This window comes from Chenopodium album, chromosome 11 (genome assembly GCF_948465745.1).
Source record: "Chenopodium album chromosome 11, dcCheAlbu1.1, whole genome shotgun sequence".
NCBI lineage: Eukaryota > Viridiplantae > Streptophyta > Magnoliopsida > Caryophyllales > Amaranthaceae > Chenopodium > Chenopodium album.
The window spans coordinates 54489306-54508557 of record NC_137844.1 but is presented as its reverse complement, the minus strand read 5'-3'; the positions used below and the strand labels follow the sequence as shown (position 1 = coordinate 54508557).

The window sequence follows — 19252 nt, the reverse complement described above, 5'->3', positions numbered from 1 at the left end:
GTTGTGAGCCTCAAAAACATTAAATAGCCATACATTCAAAAAATTTTGTAATGCTTCGTAGTTCAAAATAATTAATGCTCCGTAGCTCAAGTGGTTCGATCTTGAGATCAATTCTCATCATCCTTCTTTGTGGCTCTCTTAACAACAACCAAAAAAAAAAAAAAAAAAAAAACCTTTTTCCATTAATGGTAAATTTTTTTATTATATGTCACCCACATATCTATGCAAGCCACACACCCATATACTACAAGTTTACAAGTATTATACAACAGAACAGTCAAATTCATGGCTGGTTAAATTACAGGACTAACCAGTGGAAAGCAATTGTTTTCTTTCCAGAAAAACCATGTCTTATAACTGAAAATGTTCTGTTTCCAGTTACAATGAACAGAAAACAAAAATTTAGCAAAACTGAAGGCAAAAGAGAACAACATCCACATTGTGCTCACCCCTAAATATTACCAGCAAACTATATACAGCTTGCATAAACAACCAACTGATACACCCATCTACAAATTCTGACTTGCCCGCCATCCTAATACTACTACAAGAATGGATTACAATCTATGCAAGTATCTAACTGTTTAAATGGTTTTCATCCTCCCGAGCTTTCACACGAACTTCCAGGATTACCTAATACGTCTTGAATCAACAGTCTCACCATATTGCTTCCTGATGATTTTGATATATCTAAGCACTCTTGCAGGTCAGAGTCACAAGCTATGAAAACCCACTCGTGATCATCGTCGAGATATTTTATCTCAAATGTTCCCACTTCGAGTTTAAACCTTTTAGCCACCTCCTCCTTCAACTCCACAATATTGGAGTTCAAAGAGAATCTAAATCTGATAATATCTTCTCTAAATGTGGCCTTTATGGTAACAGCATTCATATCTTGCCGAGCTAAATATCTGGGCATCATACCAGCAGGACTCATAGACACTCTGGGAGATGGAATAGGACAATGATGGTTTGTCCACCCATGTTCCGGAATGACTTCTTCTACATTGGTGTCATTGGCTGAAGGACATAGATTTCTTAAATCCTTTGAGCTTCCTGCATCCTCAAGAGGCATGCCCCCAAAGGGTTCTCGAGGATGATGTGCTGCAAGGAGGGCGTCTGGCATTGAGTAGCCAGAAACCATATGTGATTCTCCATTTAGTTGACCCATTATACCAGTAGAGTTACCTATTTGATCATGAAAGTTGGGAATGAAATGGCCATTTGGTGGGTTGCTTTCAATTCCAGGACTTCCATGACATGATCCATGAGAAGTTGATGTCCCTGCACTTACTTCTCGGGATCCACTCCCTGCTTTAGACACAAACTCGTTTTGCTCATGAGTTCTTTCTTCATGACTTGATTCCCTGCCGCTGGTTTGCCTATCGACTCTTTGGCTAAGCTGTGGCACCTCACTCCTTTCATCTGGAAGATCATAAGATTTAGAAGTTGGTGATTGTTGTTGATAAGTTCCATTCACACCAGCAGGCCAACTAATAGATCCAACAGGAACAGGGATAGTAGGTTGACCTAAGGAAGTCAAGCTAAATGTTCCATCAGTGCCCTGGACAGATTCAATCACACGCTTAAGCTTTGTAAGGGAGCGATTCACCTTATTGATCTTGCGAGATGGCCAACGTGATATGCCATGCTGCCTACAGATGCGCTTCATCGTTGTTGGACACACTGTCAAATACAATGCAGCACCCTTAATTACTGGTTATCCAAATGTAATAAACAGACATAACCTTACAGAAAAATGCCGTTAAGATAAGACACTTACATGTTAACAAATAATGAGTAGATTGCAAAAAAGACTAACCTCCAAGGCTTTTTGCAGCATCTTTAAGACTCCCTGCAAAATACTGTTGAAGAACCTCCAAGCTAATTTGTTTTTCAGCTTTTCCACGTTTTCTTTCGGAGGTTTTCTTGGGCTCTTTATTTTCAACTACAGAGATTCCATTGTGGCATTGACCAGCTCCAACAACACTTTTTCCAGCATTTCTAGAATCAAGTTCCACCAACTGGGGCTGGGATATATTTAGCGGCGGTGGTACACCATTTGTTGTTTCAGCCACAGATTGAGGGTTAGTCGACAAATTAGATTCAACTTGTAGGTCCTGATTCTCATCTGCGGACACTTCAATGATTTCCATATATTTCCTTTCCTCTTCCAGAGTTCTTCCAGAAGCTACCATTAGATTCTGGAGATCCTGCTTCATTGTAGCCAATATGGAGCCTAGCAATTTAAGCTGCTCTGTAGTGTCTTTTAAGTCAAGAGGGAGGAAAAATTCAAGAATATAATCATCATCTCCTGTATGTTTGCTCCTTAAACAGATAGCAAAGCTTCCAGTTAACCCAAACATACGAGCATAGTGCACCAATGGGTATTCAATTTTACAAAACTGTGATATATCTCGACAAAAACTCAAACCATGGGATGAAAATGACCTCCCAGCAACACCCTGCCCTTTCTGAAGATGATGCTCGGCACAGGCTTCTCGGAAGCCCCACATATGAGCATCTACAACATAGAATGCGACATCAGTGGTGGACATGCATACTTGTCCCATACAGCTTCCATCAAAGCTGGAACAACTTTTCTTCACACCACCACCATAGGCTAGAACACTCCTATGCCTGCATGGAACCCAAGTCTGCGCCAGTGGCAATTTATAGGTTTCACATACCTCAGTCAATACTTCCAAGATTTCCGCAAGTGCATTTTGGCGACCTTCATTGCAGATCTGGACAAGCATCATTGTCATATTAGTCTTTAGAGATTATGGTGACACTGGAACTTAAGCATTGCAAGATCATTTACCTGGATATTAGGATGATCCAATATCTCTGAGCTCTTCAGATTTACAGCCTGCAAAAGAGTTGAAATTATGTAATTTAGACCTTGTTGAAGTTTGAAAGCAGAAAGACAGTATAAAGTCTAAGCATATGTTGAATTGCTGACAGAAATCACAGGTTGTTTACATGCAATATTTTTAAAATTTTAAGACAGCTTAAGAAGAGCATACAACCCCTTCCCTTCCATTTTTCCTTTTTCAAATTGATTGACTTGAAAGATCTAATATAGATGGACTAATTAGTGAAATAAGAAATTTTGACCAAAATCTCACACTAAATATATAGAATGGTGCCTATGTTGAAACAAAGCACTTATTAGAAATAGAGGGAGTAAACTAGATATATAACTTTCCACTTTTTCAGGGCTATTAAGAGCCCAATGGCCATCTCTGCTAAATAAGTACACATTGCAAGAAGGGTAGATATAAACCATATCTCAGAGAATCCTTCTTACTCTAGTTCCTCAATCTGCTTTGCAAAAACCATAAACTAATTAGGAGCAGGATCCCTGTGGCGGTTGTGGCTGGAAAAATCACAATAACATGACATGCTTAATGTTCAAGCACCTTTTGATTAATTTATATTAGTGGTGTCAATTACACCCTATATGAGGCAGACACTTCAATGGCGAATAAAATCGAGAGGTCTTTGAAAACAGCCAAGTCCAACATCTGTTGGACATTTCTACCCAAGTCCAACATAGTTGTGTTGGAATATTTCTTGTCAAGTCCACAGAACTCGGGCACACAGATTTCCATACCATCGACACAAAATCTATGATAAATTTTCCAATACCTCCTCAACATCAGACCAACATTACCCCTGAGGGTTTGAAAGAGCTCAATATAAATCATATTTGAAAATTTGAAATCAGCCAATACGGAAGCAACATAGTTCAGCCATAACACACTTCTATTGACTTCCCATCTCCTTGGCTACAGGAAGAAGCATTATTAACATCTCATCCCATGTATATAATGCAGCATACAATGTGTTAAGTCAAGCATAATGCCTGATATTTGTGCTCAATATGTGTTAAAATATTTCATTCAAAGTCAATGACATAATCTGTATTCAAACAAAATCAAATCAGACATATCTTGATCAAAATATGGGATAGAAAATGAGGCAAAGAGCAATAGAAAAGGGATAGAAGACATTAGGCATTTTGCCTTCGTGAACAAAGATAAACTAACCTCAAGAGCTTTGCAGACTTTATCAACCTCAGGAGCATAGTTAATCTTCTGCGAAGTCATTATGAGCTCAAGCACACCAACACACGACTGCCCTGAAGGTTCAAGTACAGGCAAAGCCAACGTCCCTCGAACATTATAATGCTTGGCATGTTGAACCCTTGGATACTCTTTGCTGGTGTAATACTGCACATTAGGTGACCACTCTGGCAACTTTTGTCTAAAAACACGGCCAGGCAACCCAAGAGTCGTTACGCTCTCACCATCAATCGAGAACATATACATCAAAGAAACGGTCCTATATTGATTCAATCCATTACTGTGAGGCCCTAGCACAAAGGGCTGCCCTGATGTTGTCAACACATATTGGTTCCCACTCTTTACAGGTGCCCAAATCTGAGCTAAAATCTGATTTTGTTCAGTTGATTCTTTGAAGTGCCTAAGTGCCTGTGTCATCCTCTCTTTGATTATAAATGATACATCAAAGCTATCCATTGGAGTATGTCCTAAACCCGGACTCGGAATCTTCTTCTTATCATCTTCCTCCTCACCACCCTCATTCCCTCCATTCTCAACCACAGGTTCTGGATTACCTACACAATCAACCAAACTAACATATCACAAACAAAAATTTCAAAATTCAGTAACTACCCTACAAAATCAATCCAATATTCAATGCTTTTCAATTTTGATACTACAAAATATGCAATCAATCAATCCCCTAGAAGTCAAAGACATAAACCCAGTATTCTTATAAACTCATCCACCATTGACACTCCTAAATTTGAACAATTTAACATAAAGTCAAAGGTTAAAAAAATTCCCAAAAAAACCCATAAATTTTTATCCTCATTTAATATATAATTTCTTCAATTTACTAGAAAAACCCCAACAAACATTACTAGGTAAAGTCAATTCAATCCAATCAAAACTTTCCATTTATACAAGACAAGAAAAGGAGTAAAGTATCATACAAGGAGTAAACCGAGCAAGCTCAGCCGGAATCCGAATTCCGGGAAGATTCCGGTCGTCGGAAAAGTTAACGGCGGCGGCGGCAGAACCGTCGGTAAAAGCCCAAAGAGGAGAAAAAGGCTGGTCAGAAGTAGAAATCAAAACAGGTGAAGTAGGGATCTGATCAAACGACCAAGAAGCATCTAGATCCCCAAAATCAAGGTCCATGAAAGTTGAAGAACAAGGGTCAAGGTGTAGCTGCGTCACACCAGATTGTAGCTCCCGAGTTCTTGGAATTTGATGATGATGATGATGATGATGATGATGATATGATGGCTTAATCCCAGCCGTCTGATTACCGTCTTCAACTGATGTTGCTGTTGCTGCTGCTGCTTCGGACATAATCAATCAATGACTTCTATAAACTTTACACACTATTTTCTCTCTCCTCCTCTTCTTCTTCTTCTTGTATTCTCTTCCTTTCAATTGAAGAGGAGAGAGAGATAAAGATGTGATTTTGATTAGATAAATCTCCCAAAAAAGTTAAAATAATAAAAATAAAAAAAAAGATATGATTTTTATATTTATTTTTTATGTGGGTTAAAAAAATTAATACTGGGTAGAAAAATATATTAATGGGGTACTATTATTATTTTTGTGGTGGGAATAATAAATAAATTTCTTTTCAGAGGTTGATGGTGATTCCATAAGAATGGAATCCCACATTTTCTCTCTCCTCAATTTTGTGCGCAGCCTAGTTGTTGGGTTGAAAAGGATGATTTTACTCTTGGACTGTCTATGTATGTAACTGTAAAAATACAACTTCATTTGAATATTGAGAATATATGTACATTTTTCTTCATTTTCTAATCTTCTATCTTATGCTAATGTCTTTTTTTAGGTGAATTATTACATTTATTAAGTTACTACTGTAGTACTTTAGTAAGCATAGTAAAGGTGAGTACGTAATTTGTGGAAATCTGGAATCTTATAATCATCTAGTAATGGATGTATTTGCATGGTGCACCAGATTCTTGATTTTTATATGTTTTACAAGACTACAACCAAGACTTTTCTTCATTTTCCTTTTACTTGTTGGGAAATTCCTTTTCTTTCATTTCATAAAAGGAGATTTTTTTTTTTCAAAAAATTTTGGTTATAAAATGGTAAGATTTTTGTATTAATATATATACTATATATTAAAAGACGTTTATAAAGAAGTATAGGTGTCACGTGACACTCTCCTCATTTTATGAGATTTTCACTCTATGTTTAGAAATAAGGTTCTTACAAGATTTGAACTCATAACCTCAACTTTAAACTCCAACGTGTTAGCCACTAAGCTATTACCATATTACATGTCATATAATAAATTTAAATATTAATAATTTTTTTTTTTATCATAGGAAATAATGCAGTCAGAGCATCAACCGAACCTAACACTAGTAAAGAAATTTAATTAGTGAACATGGATAGGAAGACTAAAAGTTGAGCATTCTTATTTTCAAAAAAAGAGTGTACAATAAGAGCATTCACTATAATGAGCAAAAAATATTTCCTCATTCTCTCTATCCACTTTAATTTGTGGTTATATTTCTATCCCACACCATTCTCTCTCCTACATTTTTCATTACCCCACCAACATTTCTCTCTCTATACACATCACCATAATCATATTACTAGTAATTATTTTTTGTTTAATGAAGTTATACTACTATAATATACTTTTATGAACAATTAAAATCTAAATACGTAGTATATTAAAATGATAATGTAAATAATACGTAATTAGTAAAATTGTCAATATATTGTTTAAGAATATTATTGTTAACTTTTTATGGTTTTATTGTCAAAAGTATTGGTTTTATTGTCATAAAAATGACAAAAATATTCTTAATTAGTGGATTTAATTAGTAAGCCATTTTTTTATTTTATTTTTTTTGCTTTCACACCATTCAAACGCGTCGTTTGGATGGTCGGGTATTCTATGTGCTTCCCAAAACACGTCATTTGGGAGTGAAGAAAGTAAAAAAAAAAAAATTAGTTATTTGTCTTTAATGAGGGCCCTATGGTTTACTGTTCATCAATTTTTTTGCTCATCCTATAAGCATTTTTGGTTTTGCTCATGAGCATCTCTCAATTGCTCATTGGTGTGAATATAGGGGAATATGGCACATTTATTTTGCTTTTTGCTCAATATTTTTGCTCATGAACAATTTCTTTTTCTCATAGTAGTGAATGCTCTAATAATACAATTGAATTTTATGGAGATTTTACATTTTCGATTCTCGTATTGTAAACTTTTCTATCACCGAACTCCACCTTGTCGTGAGTATGTACAACAGAATAAACTCCATTTTCTTAAAAAAAAAAAAACTCCATTATTATTTTTCCCGAGTGTTCTTACATTGAGCTCTCCATAGGTAGTTATGCCTTCCATCCTCCTAAATAGATAAAATTTTGAACATCAAGCATTTCAAATTCAATAATCGAAATCACAAATTGAGACAAATTGTTGTGAAATTGCAACTTTAGTTACTATCAATCTTTGACCTTGTTATTTATATAGATCGATGCTTTGAAGAGTGAGAGAATCAATGGTTGTTGAAGAGTTTTATCAACTTAATTAAATCTATACCTAAATATTCTATGTTTTCTTTCACTAATTCTCGGATGCTGTCTGAAATAATAGCAACTTTTGTAAATATAAGGGTGCTTTTAATTTGTATGCTTTATTTAATGATTGGCAAGTGGGAGCCCTAGTTAATCTCAGATATTAACATTTTAATTTATCTCCTCTCACAATTTTATGCATTGATTTATGTGTCACTTTATTATTCTTATTTTATTATTTAAAAAATAAAATAAAATAATTAGATTGTAAGAAGAGATACATTCACAGATTTATCTCAGGGAGAAACTTGAATTTACCCGCTATACAATGTATTACTAGTAATTTCCTTTTTTGAGCGATTGAGGTAACCTTGTATGACTGTACGATTCTATGATAGAAAATTATGAGATTAATTATTTTTTTCTATTTTTTTTAATGACATAGAGAGTGATCAGAGCTTCACTTTTGACAATGATAAAATGTTTTTATTAGTAGTCTCAATGAAATTGTTTTAATTTACTTCTTCAGATAGCTCATAAATGTTATTTTCCAGCAATCCTTTCTTACCTTTTAAAAGTTGACTAAACTCTTATAGTCTTATGAATAGTGTTGAGATAATTATACACCTAAAAATGTTTATTTACATATTTACCCTTTTTTTAAAAGTATGACTAAACTTAAATGAATAGTGTTGAGACGATTAAGCCCTTAAAATCTTTATGTACAAATTTACCTTTTTTTTTTTGACGGGTATGTACATATTTACCTTTCATTTATATATTTGCTCTATTTTTTTGTTTTAAACTTAAATAATTATTGTCTCTACCTTTCAAACAATTTTAGCTAACGAAATGTATTTGAATAATGATACTTTTTAAGGTGTTTATTTACTTATTTTCCCTTATCAATATTAATTGCCTTTTTTTTCACTATTATATAATAGCTCGAAATATTAATTGCCTTTATCAATATTATTTGAATATTTATGCTTATAAAAATATTTGTTTATATATTTTTTCTCAACAATGCTATTAACAATTAAAGTTATAACATAGGGTCAAACCAAAAAGCTTTTGGATATATCTAGATATGGCGTACATATCGCGCGCGTTAGCTAACATAAAAAAAATAGCATCCATATTTTAAACACAATTATTTTGTATATAGTGACATTAAAATTGTACTTTTAATAATATATAAATATCTACTCCGAAAAAAAAAAAGGCACTGTAACACGAAAAATAAAGTGCACTTAATTGATTAATTAATCATGTAGTAACATTGCGGTCGTCTACCAACTCTTATATGGTTTTCCATTAGCAACAGTATAGTATATTCACATGCATCAGATGCATGACTTTCTGGCACATCAATTAAAATTACGGAGTTAACTATTACTGCGGCTACAAGATTAATTATATTAGCCACTATCATTTTAATAATCTTGATTAATTAGTGTTGATGATTCTTTCACTATTAGTGAAATGACCTTTTTATCCCTCAATATATTGTTTTTCCAAACAAGGCTACAAAAGCAAGTACACTTTCCCCTTCGAATATATGGGATTGGAGTTAGGACAATAATTTTTTTTTACAAGAATTAGGACAACTAATTAGACTTAGAAAAAGAAACAAAATTACTTAGGTAATATCTCTTTATTAACAGCATTTTAGATTTAATGGACCCATCACTAATAGTGACGATAATTCTTTCATAGAGTTGCCGCTTTCCATAAACAAATCTCACTCTGGATACATGGGATTTGGACTATGGGAGTGACTACTATATCCTAAATTTATTTTGACTGTTTTAAGATAAAGAATATATTTACTCTGTATATATACAATTCATTACTTCATAATTTAAGTTTTAATAAATTCAAGTCTTTAATTACATTATTCATATTGCCTCAATTTCATTTAAAAAAAATAAATAAATTAGTGAGCTAGTGAGTAGTCTGGGGCTCTAGGCATTGCTAGCTCCAGGTTACTAATTTTGTAGTTATGCAATTGCTAACTTTTGAGGACATTTAATAATTTGTATATAGTATGTATCTAAGTGTCTTCAATACTCTTAAAGTATAAAATATTAATTTGAATGCAAGGTTAGAGCATAAAATGCATAATTGACAATTAGCATGGTTGGTTAAACAATAACGTTTCTTCTAAAAGGTCAAGTGTTCAAACCTCCTCATTCATATACTACTTCCGTTTCATAAAACCTGAAACAATTTCTCAAAATGGGAACTACACATTATGTGCAACAAACCAAAAATTTCCTCTTTAAGTAATATTTTTTTGTGTAAAATTACCACTATACCCTTACTAAATTTTACTTAACTTCAATAAACAATCTATTAACTCTTTAACCCAAATTAATTTATCTCTAATTAAAACTCTAACTCACATTCTCTCTCCTCCCTTACAACCATATCCACCACCAATTTTTCTTTCTCTTCCCTCTCAACCACCACCAGCACCAGCCCTATCCTCTCTTCTCTCGCCGCACCACCACCACCCAGATCCGCCGCACCACCACCACCAATCAGATCCACGGCACCATCTCTTCTCTCTCTTCTCCCTTCTCTCGTGGTTGGGGTGCATTTCAGAGTGTGGTGTTCAAGGTGGCGCATTTCAGATCGTAGTGGCGAGGTGGGGTTTCGATTCTTGATGGTGGTGAGATCGGGTTTCAATTTGATGGTGGTGGTGAGGTAGGCCGGGTTTCAAAGTCATCGCTCCTTGAAAAATGGTGAGGCCGGGTTTTTTGGTGGTTATGGTGCGTGGGGGTTTTGGATCTTGGTGGTGGTGCGTGAGAAGGTCGTTAAACGGTGGGTTTTTGGTGGTTGTGAGTCGGGTAGGATGGGTATACGGTGGTTAGGGTGCGTGGGGGGGTTTCGGATCTTGTGGTGGTGAAAGGGTGGGTATAGGTTGGCAAAGGTGTTTGTGCGGTGGTTGTGCAGTCGAATGGTCCTGCTGGTGGAGTATGTGGGTGTTGGCGGTGGTAGGGTGGTCATTCTGGGTGTTGGGGTGAACATTATGGTGGGATGGTGGGTGGCTTGGTGGGGGCAGAGGTTCTGGCTTGGATGTCAGTGGGTGGTTTAATCAAATCATCCCACTTTTATTTTACCCTTAATAACCTACCCTTACTTTTATTAATCTACATTTGTCAAATTTTGTCTTGGGAATCGTGTAACATAGTTTGTTGCAGATTTTATGAAATGGAGGTAGTAATTAATTTTCAACATAGTTGAGACAACATGGAGTATTGTTAGTTATGTGGGTGACGTGACGTATAAGGAGTTGAGTGGGTAGCGTAGCAGTGTAATGAGAGGGTTTACGTGGTGCATAGACTACGTTCTTAGAAATGCTTTTAATAGATTAGTATATATTAAGTACTAAAATAACTTTGAATCTTCGATATTAGTATCTTGCTAAAATAACTTCGAATCTTCAATATTAGTGAAATGAAGGGGTTTACGTGGCGCATAAACATTCTTAAGAATGCTTTTAATAGAATAGTATAGATTAAGTATAGAACTAAAATAACTTTGAATCTTCGGTATTAGGGCCTGTTCTGATTTACTGAACTGAGCTGAGCTGAACTAAACTGAACTGGTTGGAGCTGAACTGAACTGAATATAGCTGAAATGAATTGTTTATAAGAGAAGGAAATTAGAAACTAAACTAAACTGAACTAAATAGAGCTGAAATGAATATTTTATGAGAGAAGGAAATAAAGAGCTGAACTGAACTGAGCTGATTTGGAGCTGAACTGAACTGAACTAAAATTAAGCTGAACTCAACAGACCCTTAATCTCTTACTGAATTTCAAAGTTAGCGAAGACCATTATAAGTCTATTACTAAGTCTATTACTAGTACACTATGAGTTATGACGACTGACCCTCTTCTACAATGAAGTTAATTATTTACCTTTAATCTCTAATGTCAATACTACAATCACATTATTATTTCTAAAAGTATATAAATTAAATACAAGAACGGAGAGTCTCTACTACTTTCCCTTCCTCTAAAATTTAATGATTTTATGTGGCACTAAGCCACTAACTTGAATGAGTACATCCGTACATGCATGTTGTAGTCCAAAATGAAGAAGTAATTCATCTCTTCACTCTTTTTTCTTTTAAGGTGTTGAATAAGTCATACGATCATATATATGGGTTACAATAGGATCTCACTAAATAAAATGTAGCTGAGCACCCTAAATTTTCGTGGTCGAAATTTTCATATTTCTAAACCACATGTTTTTATATATAGTTCTGTTGTCTTTTTCACCATTTTTTTAAGGGACATAGAAATGGTAAAGGTCCAAGTTTGACTGATACTCGTATCACTAACCGGTTTGGAACAATTACTTAAAGGTTTTACATTATAATAGATGCAATATAAAGTCTATAGATTAAAGAAATCAACAAACAAAATTACAAATTCTACATGCATATGGTTCAATTTGATCACTAACAATGAGTTGGCTAACTACGTCTACGACATGCAAGATGAACGTTTTATTCATATTGAGGATAATACAATTTACAAAATAATGTGGCTAGGTTATGACTAGGTTACAGCCTAAGAGAGTTCATGTAATGTACCCATGTAAAGGATTTGATTAAATGATATTTATTGATATTGTTTTTAGTTAGCAATTCCTTGATTTACTCTTTAGGTTGATAGTCAAACATATCCCTTATTCTTAAGCTAATGTACCTCGACAAGTACTCTAATGTATCTAGTCGTACTATATTGCTTACTCATGTACTATATATACTCATGGAATCACATCAATATAATTTAAGCTTTCCAACATTCTATTTCTTATAATTCTATTATAGTATCATGAGCTTTTGATCCATCTTTTCTTGCTTCCGCTATTACCATGGCTACACTATCAAAACTCTTTGTCGATGCCGACAAATGATAGTGACCATATTCATGCTCCCTTTCCTCTCGGAAAGCTTTAAATCCAAATTAAATTTCCGCTGAACTCTTTTAACACCCTGTATTTCATATACCAAGAGATGCTAATTATTTGTTTTTTTCTCCAAACCCCCCCCCCCCCTTATGGAGAAACAATCCCCTTTTGGCCTACTTAGTCTATCTAACAAGTGTTGCCAAATATAAACTCACTTCTCCAAACTTTTATGGAGATCCTCAAACTTTTTTCTTTCAATGATACTAAATGTATTTCTTCTCCTGTAAAAATGATCAGAATTTCATCCTTCCTCTATATCTCAATTCCCCTCCCCCCCTCCTTGAGTTAAAAAAAAAAAAAAAAAAAAAAAAAAAAAAAAAGGTGCTTCACGCATGCAATTCCTAAAAAAATAAAAGACTTTTTTTTTTTTTTCTTTTGACTCTCAATTTAGTACGTACAACTCTCAATTGAAGAACCACCAACATCTTGAAGTGGCAATCAACAGTCAGAAGAACATTCATTTTACAAGATTGTACTTTTCTTTTGGTCGTCCATCTTGCGGGGGCGTGTAAAGGATTTGATCAAATCATATTTATTGATATTGTTTATAGTTAGCAATTCCTTGATTTACTCTTTAGTTTGATAGTCAAACATATCCCTTATTATACCTAGACAAGTACTCTAATGTATCTAGTCGTATTATATTGCTTACGCATGTACTATATATACTCATGGAATCACATCAATATAATTTAAACTTTCCAACATTCTATTTCTCATAACTCTATCAACCTTAAACATGAAATTGAATAATGAGATGATAATCGTTCGAAGGGGACTAATAGATTCCAAATTGTGAATATTATGAAAATATAACATTGTAATTGATCCAACAACATACAATATTATAATCGAAAATTAAAGACCTCGGATGCAGGGCACTTCCCCAATTCATAAGCTAGAGAGTGGATAGGAGTCGTCGACCACTCAAAATGATGGGTCCTTTGAAAACTAGCTAACTGGTGATGATGGTCGATGGTGGTGGTACCAAGCGTATATGTACATGTTTCTTTGTCTGTGTGACTCTCGTGCAATTAATTTGAGTCCACGTCAACCTCAACTGGGGTCTTCTATTGGCGCCATACAAGTATACACCTTTAAAACATATCTCAGATGCTATCTACTGAATGGATACAACAAAGCATAATATATAGCATCATCAAATTATCTGCCTCACATCGATCATTGTTTAGGGCTCCACCCTCGATCAGTGGAAAGCTAATAATTCTGTGGTTCCACCCCACTCGCTCGCTCTCGCTCTCACTCCCACTCCCACCTTAGATCGATCCTAACTTTTAGTACCGGGAATTAGAAAAGGAGGGGTAGTAAAAAGAAAAAGTGGAGGTCGTACTGTCACATTATTTCACTAGAAAAAGTAAAGAGTGGATGTGATTTAAACTCTTGATCTTTTATCACGTTAACTATTGTTCTCATGTTAGGGTACTAGCTTATCACGTCAACTATTGATTCTTAGAGGACTTAACCTAATTATAAACTTAATTTAATGGTTAAATATTAGGATTGATTCATACTTATATATAGAATTTTTCTATTAGAACTTTTTAACCTTAATATGAATTTAATTTTCTGAAATATACATTTAAGTAAAAATAAGGTGAATAAAACATATGTATTGAAATCAAATAAGTCCAGATAATTAAACTTCTATAAGTTCAATTATAATTTTTTATATTTAATTATAAATTCAATTATAATTAAATATATAAAATTAGGTAAATTGAACTTGTATCAATTTAAATATACTTTGAAATAAATTAAACCTTTTTATTTTATTAACTCTTTTTGCTAGTATAAATTTATAACTTAATTGTTCATTCTTCCTAAAATAAGTAAAACAAATCCGGGCCTAAATTTTACATATAAAGTTTCCTTTCGAAAGAATAAGACAATTTCAAGTGGTGACAAGATATGCTCCACGCACCTCTTTTCCTCCTACTCTTTTTAGCTTTTCATTGCATAAGGTATCGGAGGACTAATTACCAAAGACATGTACGAACGTCTTTCCTTTTTTGTTAATAACAGGTAAGGGAGTACTAATTAATAAACTTTCCTTGGCAATGCGTAAGGTATATATTGTGTCTAGAAATATCCTATAGATAGGGTCATTTGTAAACAACTATTTTTTTTTTTTTTGATATATTTTTTTTTATTTATTTATTTTTTTTGAACAATCCGCAAGTTATGAAACGTTTGGGCAGCGCTACCTACTAACGTTTTTCATCCAATTAAGACGTTATTAGGGCCCACTTTTTTACTTTTCAGTAATTCAGGTAGTGTTTCACACTTTTATTTTAATTCATTGTTTGTTGTATTTATTTACAAGTTTTAATTAAATGCAATTAACATAATTAGAGTTTAAATTAGTGATTCAGATTAGGGTTTATGAGTTCAAATGAATTTGGGGGTTTTAGTTTCTAGGGTTTGGGGTTCAATTGAGTTCTAGGTAGTTGGAGGGGAGTTAATTAGGGGGAAAAAGTGAAAAAGTGGGCCCCAAAAACGTCTTAATTGGACGGAAAATATTATTGGCTAGTGCTACTCAGACGTTTCATAACTCGCGGGTAGTTTTAAACAAATAAAAAAAACGGGTAGTTAGTTGTTCACAAATGACCCTATCTTTAGGGTAGTTTTAGACAAAATTTTCAATGAAATATCATCTACTTATCAAGGTTTCTTAATAATAGCAAACTTGTAATAACGTTCTCTGTTCCATCTTGCATGCATATATAGTATAAAATATTTTGCTTCATTAATGAAATTATTTCGGGTGATGGTGGAATTATTTCTTTAAGGGTTCATCTTAGAAAAAAGGAAAATGATGATACCATGTCAAGAATAGAGAGAATAGTGTTGTGTATTTCGTATTAGAGTATGCACAAGTATATATACAACCTAAAGAGATTAGGGTTGATCATAACATCGGCCCATGAACTATACACTAAATATGCTTAACAAACATAAACTGCATTGATCACAAATTACAAAATACGAGTGACTTTTATTGCTAATATACATTTTGCTACCCTCCCTTTGTTTTTATTTATTTGCTTCATTTGATGGGGGGCAGATGGAGTGTATTGACCATTCCATTTTTATAGAAAGATATTACAAAGATCTAATAACAAAAGTATATTTTAAATACGTAAAGTTGATTGTGATATATGGAGTAGTAACCAACTCTAATATGAGGCTGGATACACCCGTGTAGCTAGCTATTATGAAAGTTACTCTGTAAATGTTATAAGGGTTACCCGTTCGGCCGTTCAACGTTATAATTGTTATCCATTAGTGTTATAAGGGTTACTCCGTCAGTATTATAGGGGTTTGTTCTTTTGCAAACAGTCACACTGTTGGCTTGTTGCACAAAAATAAGGAAATAAAAATAAAAATAGTAAAAGTGGAAGTTATTTGGATTTTTTTTTTAAAATTCAAGTTATTTAGAGGATAGTGCAAAAAAAAAAAAAAAAAAAAAAAAAAGTGCATGAGAATTGAGGATTGAGGTTGTGAAGACTTTTCATTCACTTACTCTACAATTATATTATAGAATTTATTTTTTATTTTTTTTTCTCAAATTAGAAAAAGGATGGGAAATTGTGCATAACCAAGTGATGTAGGGCTATGGGGTCAAATGGGGACTATATAATGTATGGTGAGGAGTAAGTATTACCCACTACTAGGTATGGGTAATACTACCCAATACCACAATATATTTTTTATTATTTTTCTTTTCCCTTTTTTTTTTCCCTTTCCTCTTCATCTTCTTCCTCCCTTAAACCCTTTCCCCACCTCCATGGATAGCTCCCATTGTCGGCCAAACCTCCGCCCACCACACCTTCACCTCCAACAGCAAGAAACCCACCCCATTAGCTACTACCTTAGTTGAAAATCCAAAAACACGCAACTATCTCCGTTAAAAATCACCGAAAACCACCCAAAAAAACATAACCCAAAAACGAGAGACACAAACTTACGGCTCTAGCCATTAAAATCGATGAGTTCTATGCTGAAAATCATTGAGTTCGGTCGAAATTGACAACGGTACTTGTTTGTCGGTACTCAGTTATTATTAATTTCTATACTGTTATTATTGGTTTGTGTATTGTTGTTCTTGGTTTGTATATTGTTATTCTTAATTTGTATACTGTTATTAAGAGGAGAGAGACTACATTTTTACAACATGGGTAAATAATTCGTGAAATTACATTTTTGCCCCTGATATGGGCCCAACGAGCCCATACCTGGTAGTGGTCTATCACTACTCGTATGGTGAGTATATATTAGTGTAGCAATTCCTTCAATTTAGAAAAGCCATATGCCATAATTTTTGTCATAATGTGGAATAGTGGAATACGTTGAGTCGTACGAGAGATGTTGGCTTGTTGAAATACCATGATCGACCACATGCTAGCTGAATGAACATTCTATATTTCTATGCCAAGCCATATCAGGGAGAGGACGATAATTAGGTTTTTTTGATTCGGTATTTGCAGGTCAGACACTTTGAAAGTGAGGAGGAAAGGGTAAGGGATCCCCACCTTCAAAGTGGCTCTAGTAGGTATTGAACCCCCAACCTCAAAGTTGAAAGGCGAAATCCTTACCACTAGACCAAGCTTACCTTGGTGGATGATAGATATATTGTATCTGTCCAATTGTCCTCTTTTTATACAATTTGTTAATCCGTATGATTTTTGACACCATATCAAAGAACCAGGCCAGCTAATAATACTGAGTACAAATTTACTACTCCGTAATATTATAATAAAAAAAAAGAACCAACTAATAAAATCCAAGTATTTAAGGCTGTACGACGACCAAATTGTACTCTTATTATTGATATACCAAAAATAAAATAATCAAGTGTACTTGCTTGGTTGAAAATTTAATTAGTTGTTGGAGTTGGAGTGTCTCGACATCGTATTTTCCAAAACAGGAAAAAATAATTGTAAATGAAAATATATAACCCACTTGCCTTTTTTTAATACCAGTAGACAAACACCTTCTCCCATTTTTTTAAATCTCCTTTTTTATTGTGTAAAAATTGAACAAGTACACATTGGACTAGCCTTCCTTTTGTACTGATATAAGTCTAGGTACATTAACACAAACATAATTTCATGTTAGCAAATAATTACTATATGATTATAAAATTATAACGTCGTTATTTACATAACCTAGTGGTTGAATTCGTCACCCCAACATATTAAATATAAGTCAACTCTTATTATAATTGATCAACTAGCTTCATAGTACGTGTATTTTCCAACTGAGCTTTATTTGCCACAAACTCGATCACAATACTGGATGGAAACTTCCACCTATCTAGCTGAAGATGTTAAATCTTTGATAATTGCATGAGTTTAATCTTATATTCCCATTCTATTTAATTAAGGTAAGATAAGGTAAGATGAAAGTTACTATTAGATCGAACTCTTCAAAAATTAGCTTGGCCAAATAAGCGAATAAGCTAAACTATATTAGAGATACACGGATTGGAGTATTAAGTATATTGTAGGAATATGTATACCATGGTAATATTGTACAAGTATATTTTGATTACATACGTCTTTAACACCATTTCTTTGAGGGATTGTTAAAAAAATCCCTACCATCAATATCATTGTTAGCATAATTCTACTCGTCGTCGCAATTGGATATTCTTCGGTTCTTCCAGCTTATTAGAAACTCAAAATAGTCTATATTCAATACTAAAGCAATACTATTTTTTCCCTCCAAAAGGATTATTATCCCGCCTATTTTCTTCTTGTGGGTTTTTTTTTTAAATCACCTCCCTACTTTTTTGATGCCATTTGGTTGGTTAGTTTGCTATCCAAGTTTATATATCCAATCAAAACTGATTTCAATTAATCACCAAATTAAACCAATACGGAGTAATATATAAGCTGACATACGTTCTTTAAATGAATGAAAAAAAAGGCCATAACAATATGCTAAGTAATGTTGTTACTTTTTATTACGTAATATGTTGGTAACACTAACGTTAGAATTATTCTGTTCAATTTCTCCTTCCATCGATAGTGGATAAGCTTCCAAAAAGATTGAATAAAGTTATACTACCAATACTATATATGTAAATTAAAAAAAAAAAAAAAAAAAAGAAGGTATTAGATCGATATATATTCCATCGTGACAGTCATTTGGTAATGCCAGCCTCAAATAAAATTTCCAGCTATTATTCGAATGTCAAATTGTCAATATTCTATCTGTTATTGATTTTGTTTCGGGTGTGGGATCCTTTGACCCTCTCTCAAAGTTTATCTAATTTAATTATTTTACTACTTTGTATAATTGTATATTTGAATGTCCATCTTTACTTTTAATTACCTAGTTACAAGATAAATTTCTTTATTTCTTAGTGATTGTGTAGCTAACATGATGATTCGAATAAATTATCCCTCAAATATATATTTGAAAATGTAAAGAGCTTAAAAAAATGTTGTAGGTGATACCACTAATGAAGAAAATAATTTTTATTGTGTAGCTTAATAAATGGAACGAGGAGAATTATCTAAGTAACGTATATATCTCCTGAAACATTGTTGCTAATTTTTTTTTTAAAAGATGTTGCTAAAAATGTTGCTTAATTAATTGTTCGAATTTACCTTACA

General features: G+C 33.6%; 1 protein-coding gene across 2 annotated transcripts; it reads right to left on the bottom strand.

Moving 5' to 3' along the window:
* Nucleotides 1–456: 456 nt before the first annotated feature.
* On the bottom strand, nucleotides 457–5704 carry LOC145567795 (protein NLP6-like). Of its 2 annotated transcripts, XM_081627176.1 has the most exons (6): nucleotides 5027–5704; nucleotides 4056–4645; nucleotides 2825–2872; nucleotides 1823–2747; nucleotides 1531–1686; nucleotides 457–1425 (listed from the first exon to the last, which is right to left on the bottom strand). In XM_081627176.1, exons 1-6 carry the CDS (start codon nucleotides 5403–5405, stop codon nucleotides 596–598), a joined length of 2928 nt encoding a protein of 975 aa, XP_081483302.1. In that variant the 5' UTR covers nucleotides 5406–5704; the 3' UTR covers nucleotides 457–595. The 2 variants fall into 2 exon arrangements, with proteins under 2 accessions (XP_081483302.1, XP_081483301.1); XM_081627175.1 differs by having other exon boundaries at nucleotides 457–1686; nucleotides 5027–5702.
* Nucleotides 5705–19252: the final 13548 nt, after the last annotated feature.

Excerpts from the sequence above, each read along its gene's own strand:
- LOC145567795 (XM_081627175.1), bottom strand. The coding sequence starts at position 5,405 with ATGTCCGAAGCAGCAGCAGCAACAGCAACATCAGTTGAAGACGGTAAT. Across the intron at positions 2,873-4,055 it reads AAGTCTGCAAAGCTCTTGAG|GCTGTAAATCTGAAGAGCTC; the intron begins GTTAGTTTATCT and ends ACTCTTTTGCAG. Across the intron at positions 2,748-2,824 it reads TGGATCATCCTAATATCCAG|ATCTGCAATGAAGGTCGCCA; the intron begins GTAAATGATCTT and ends ATGCTTGTCCAG.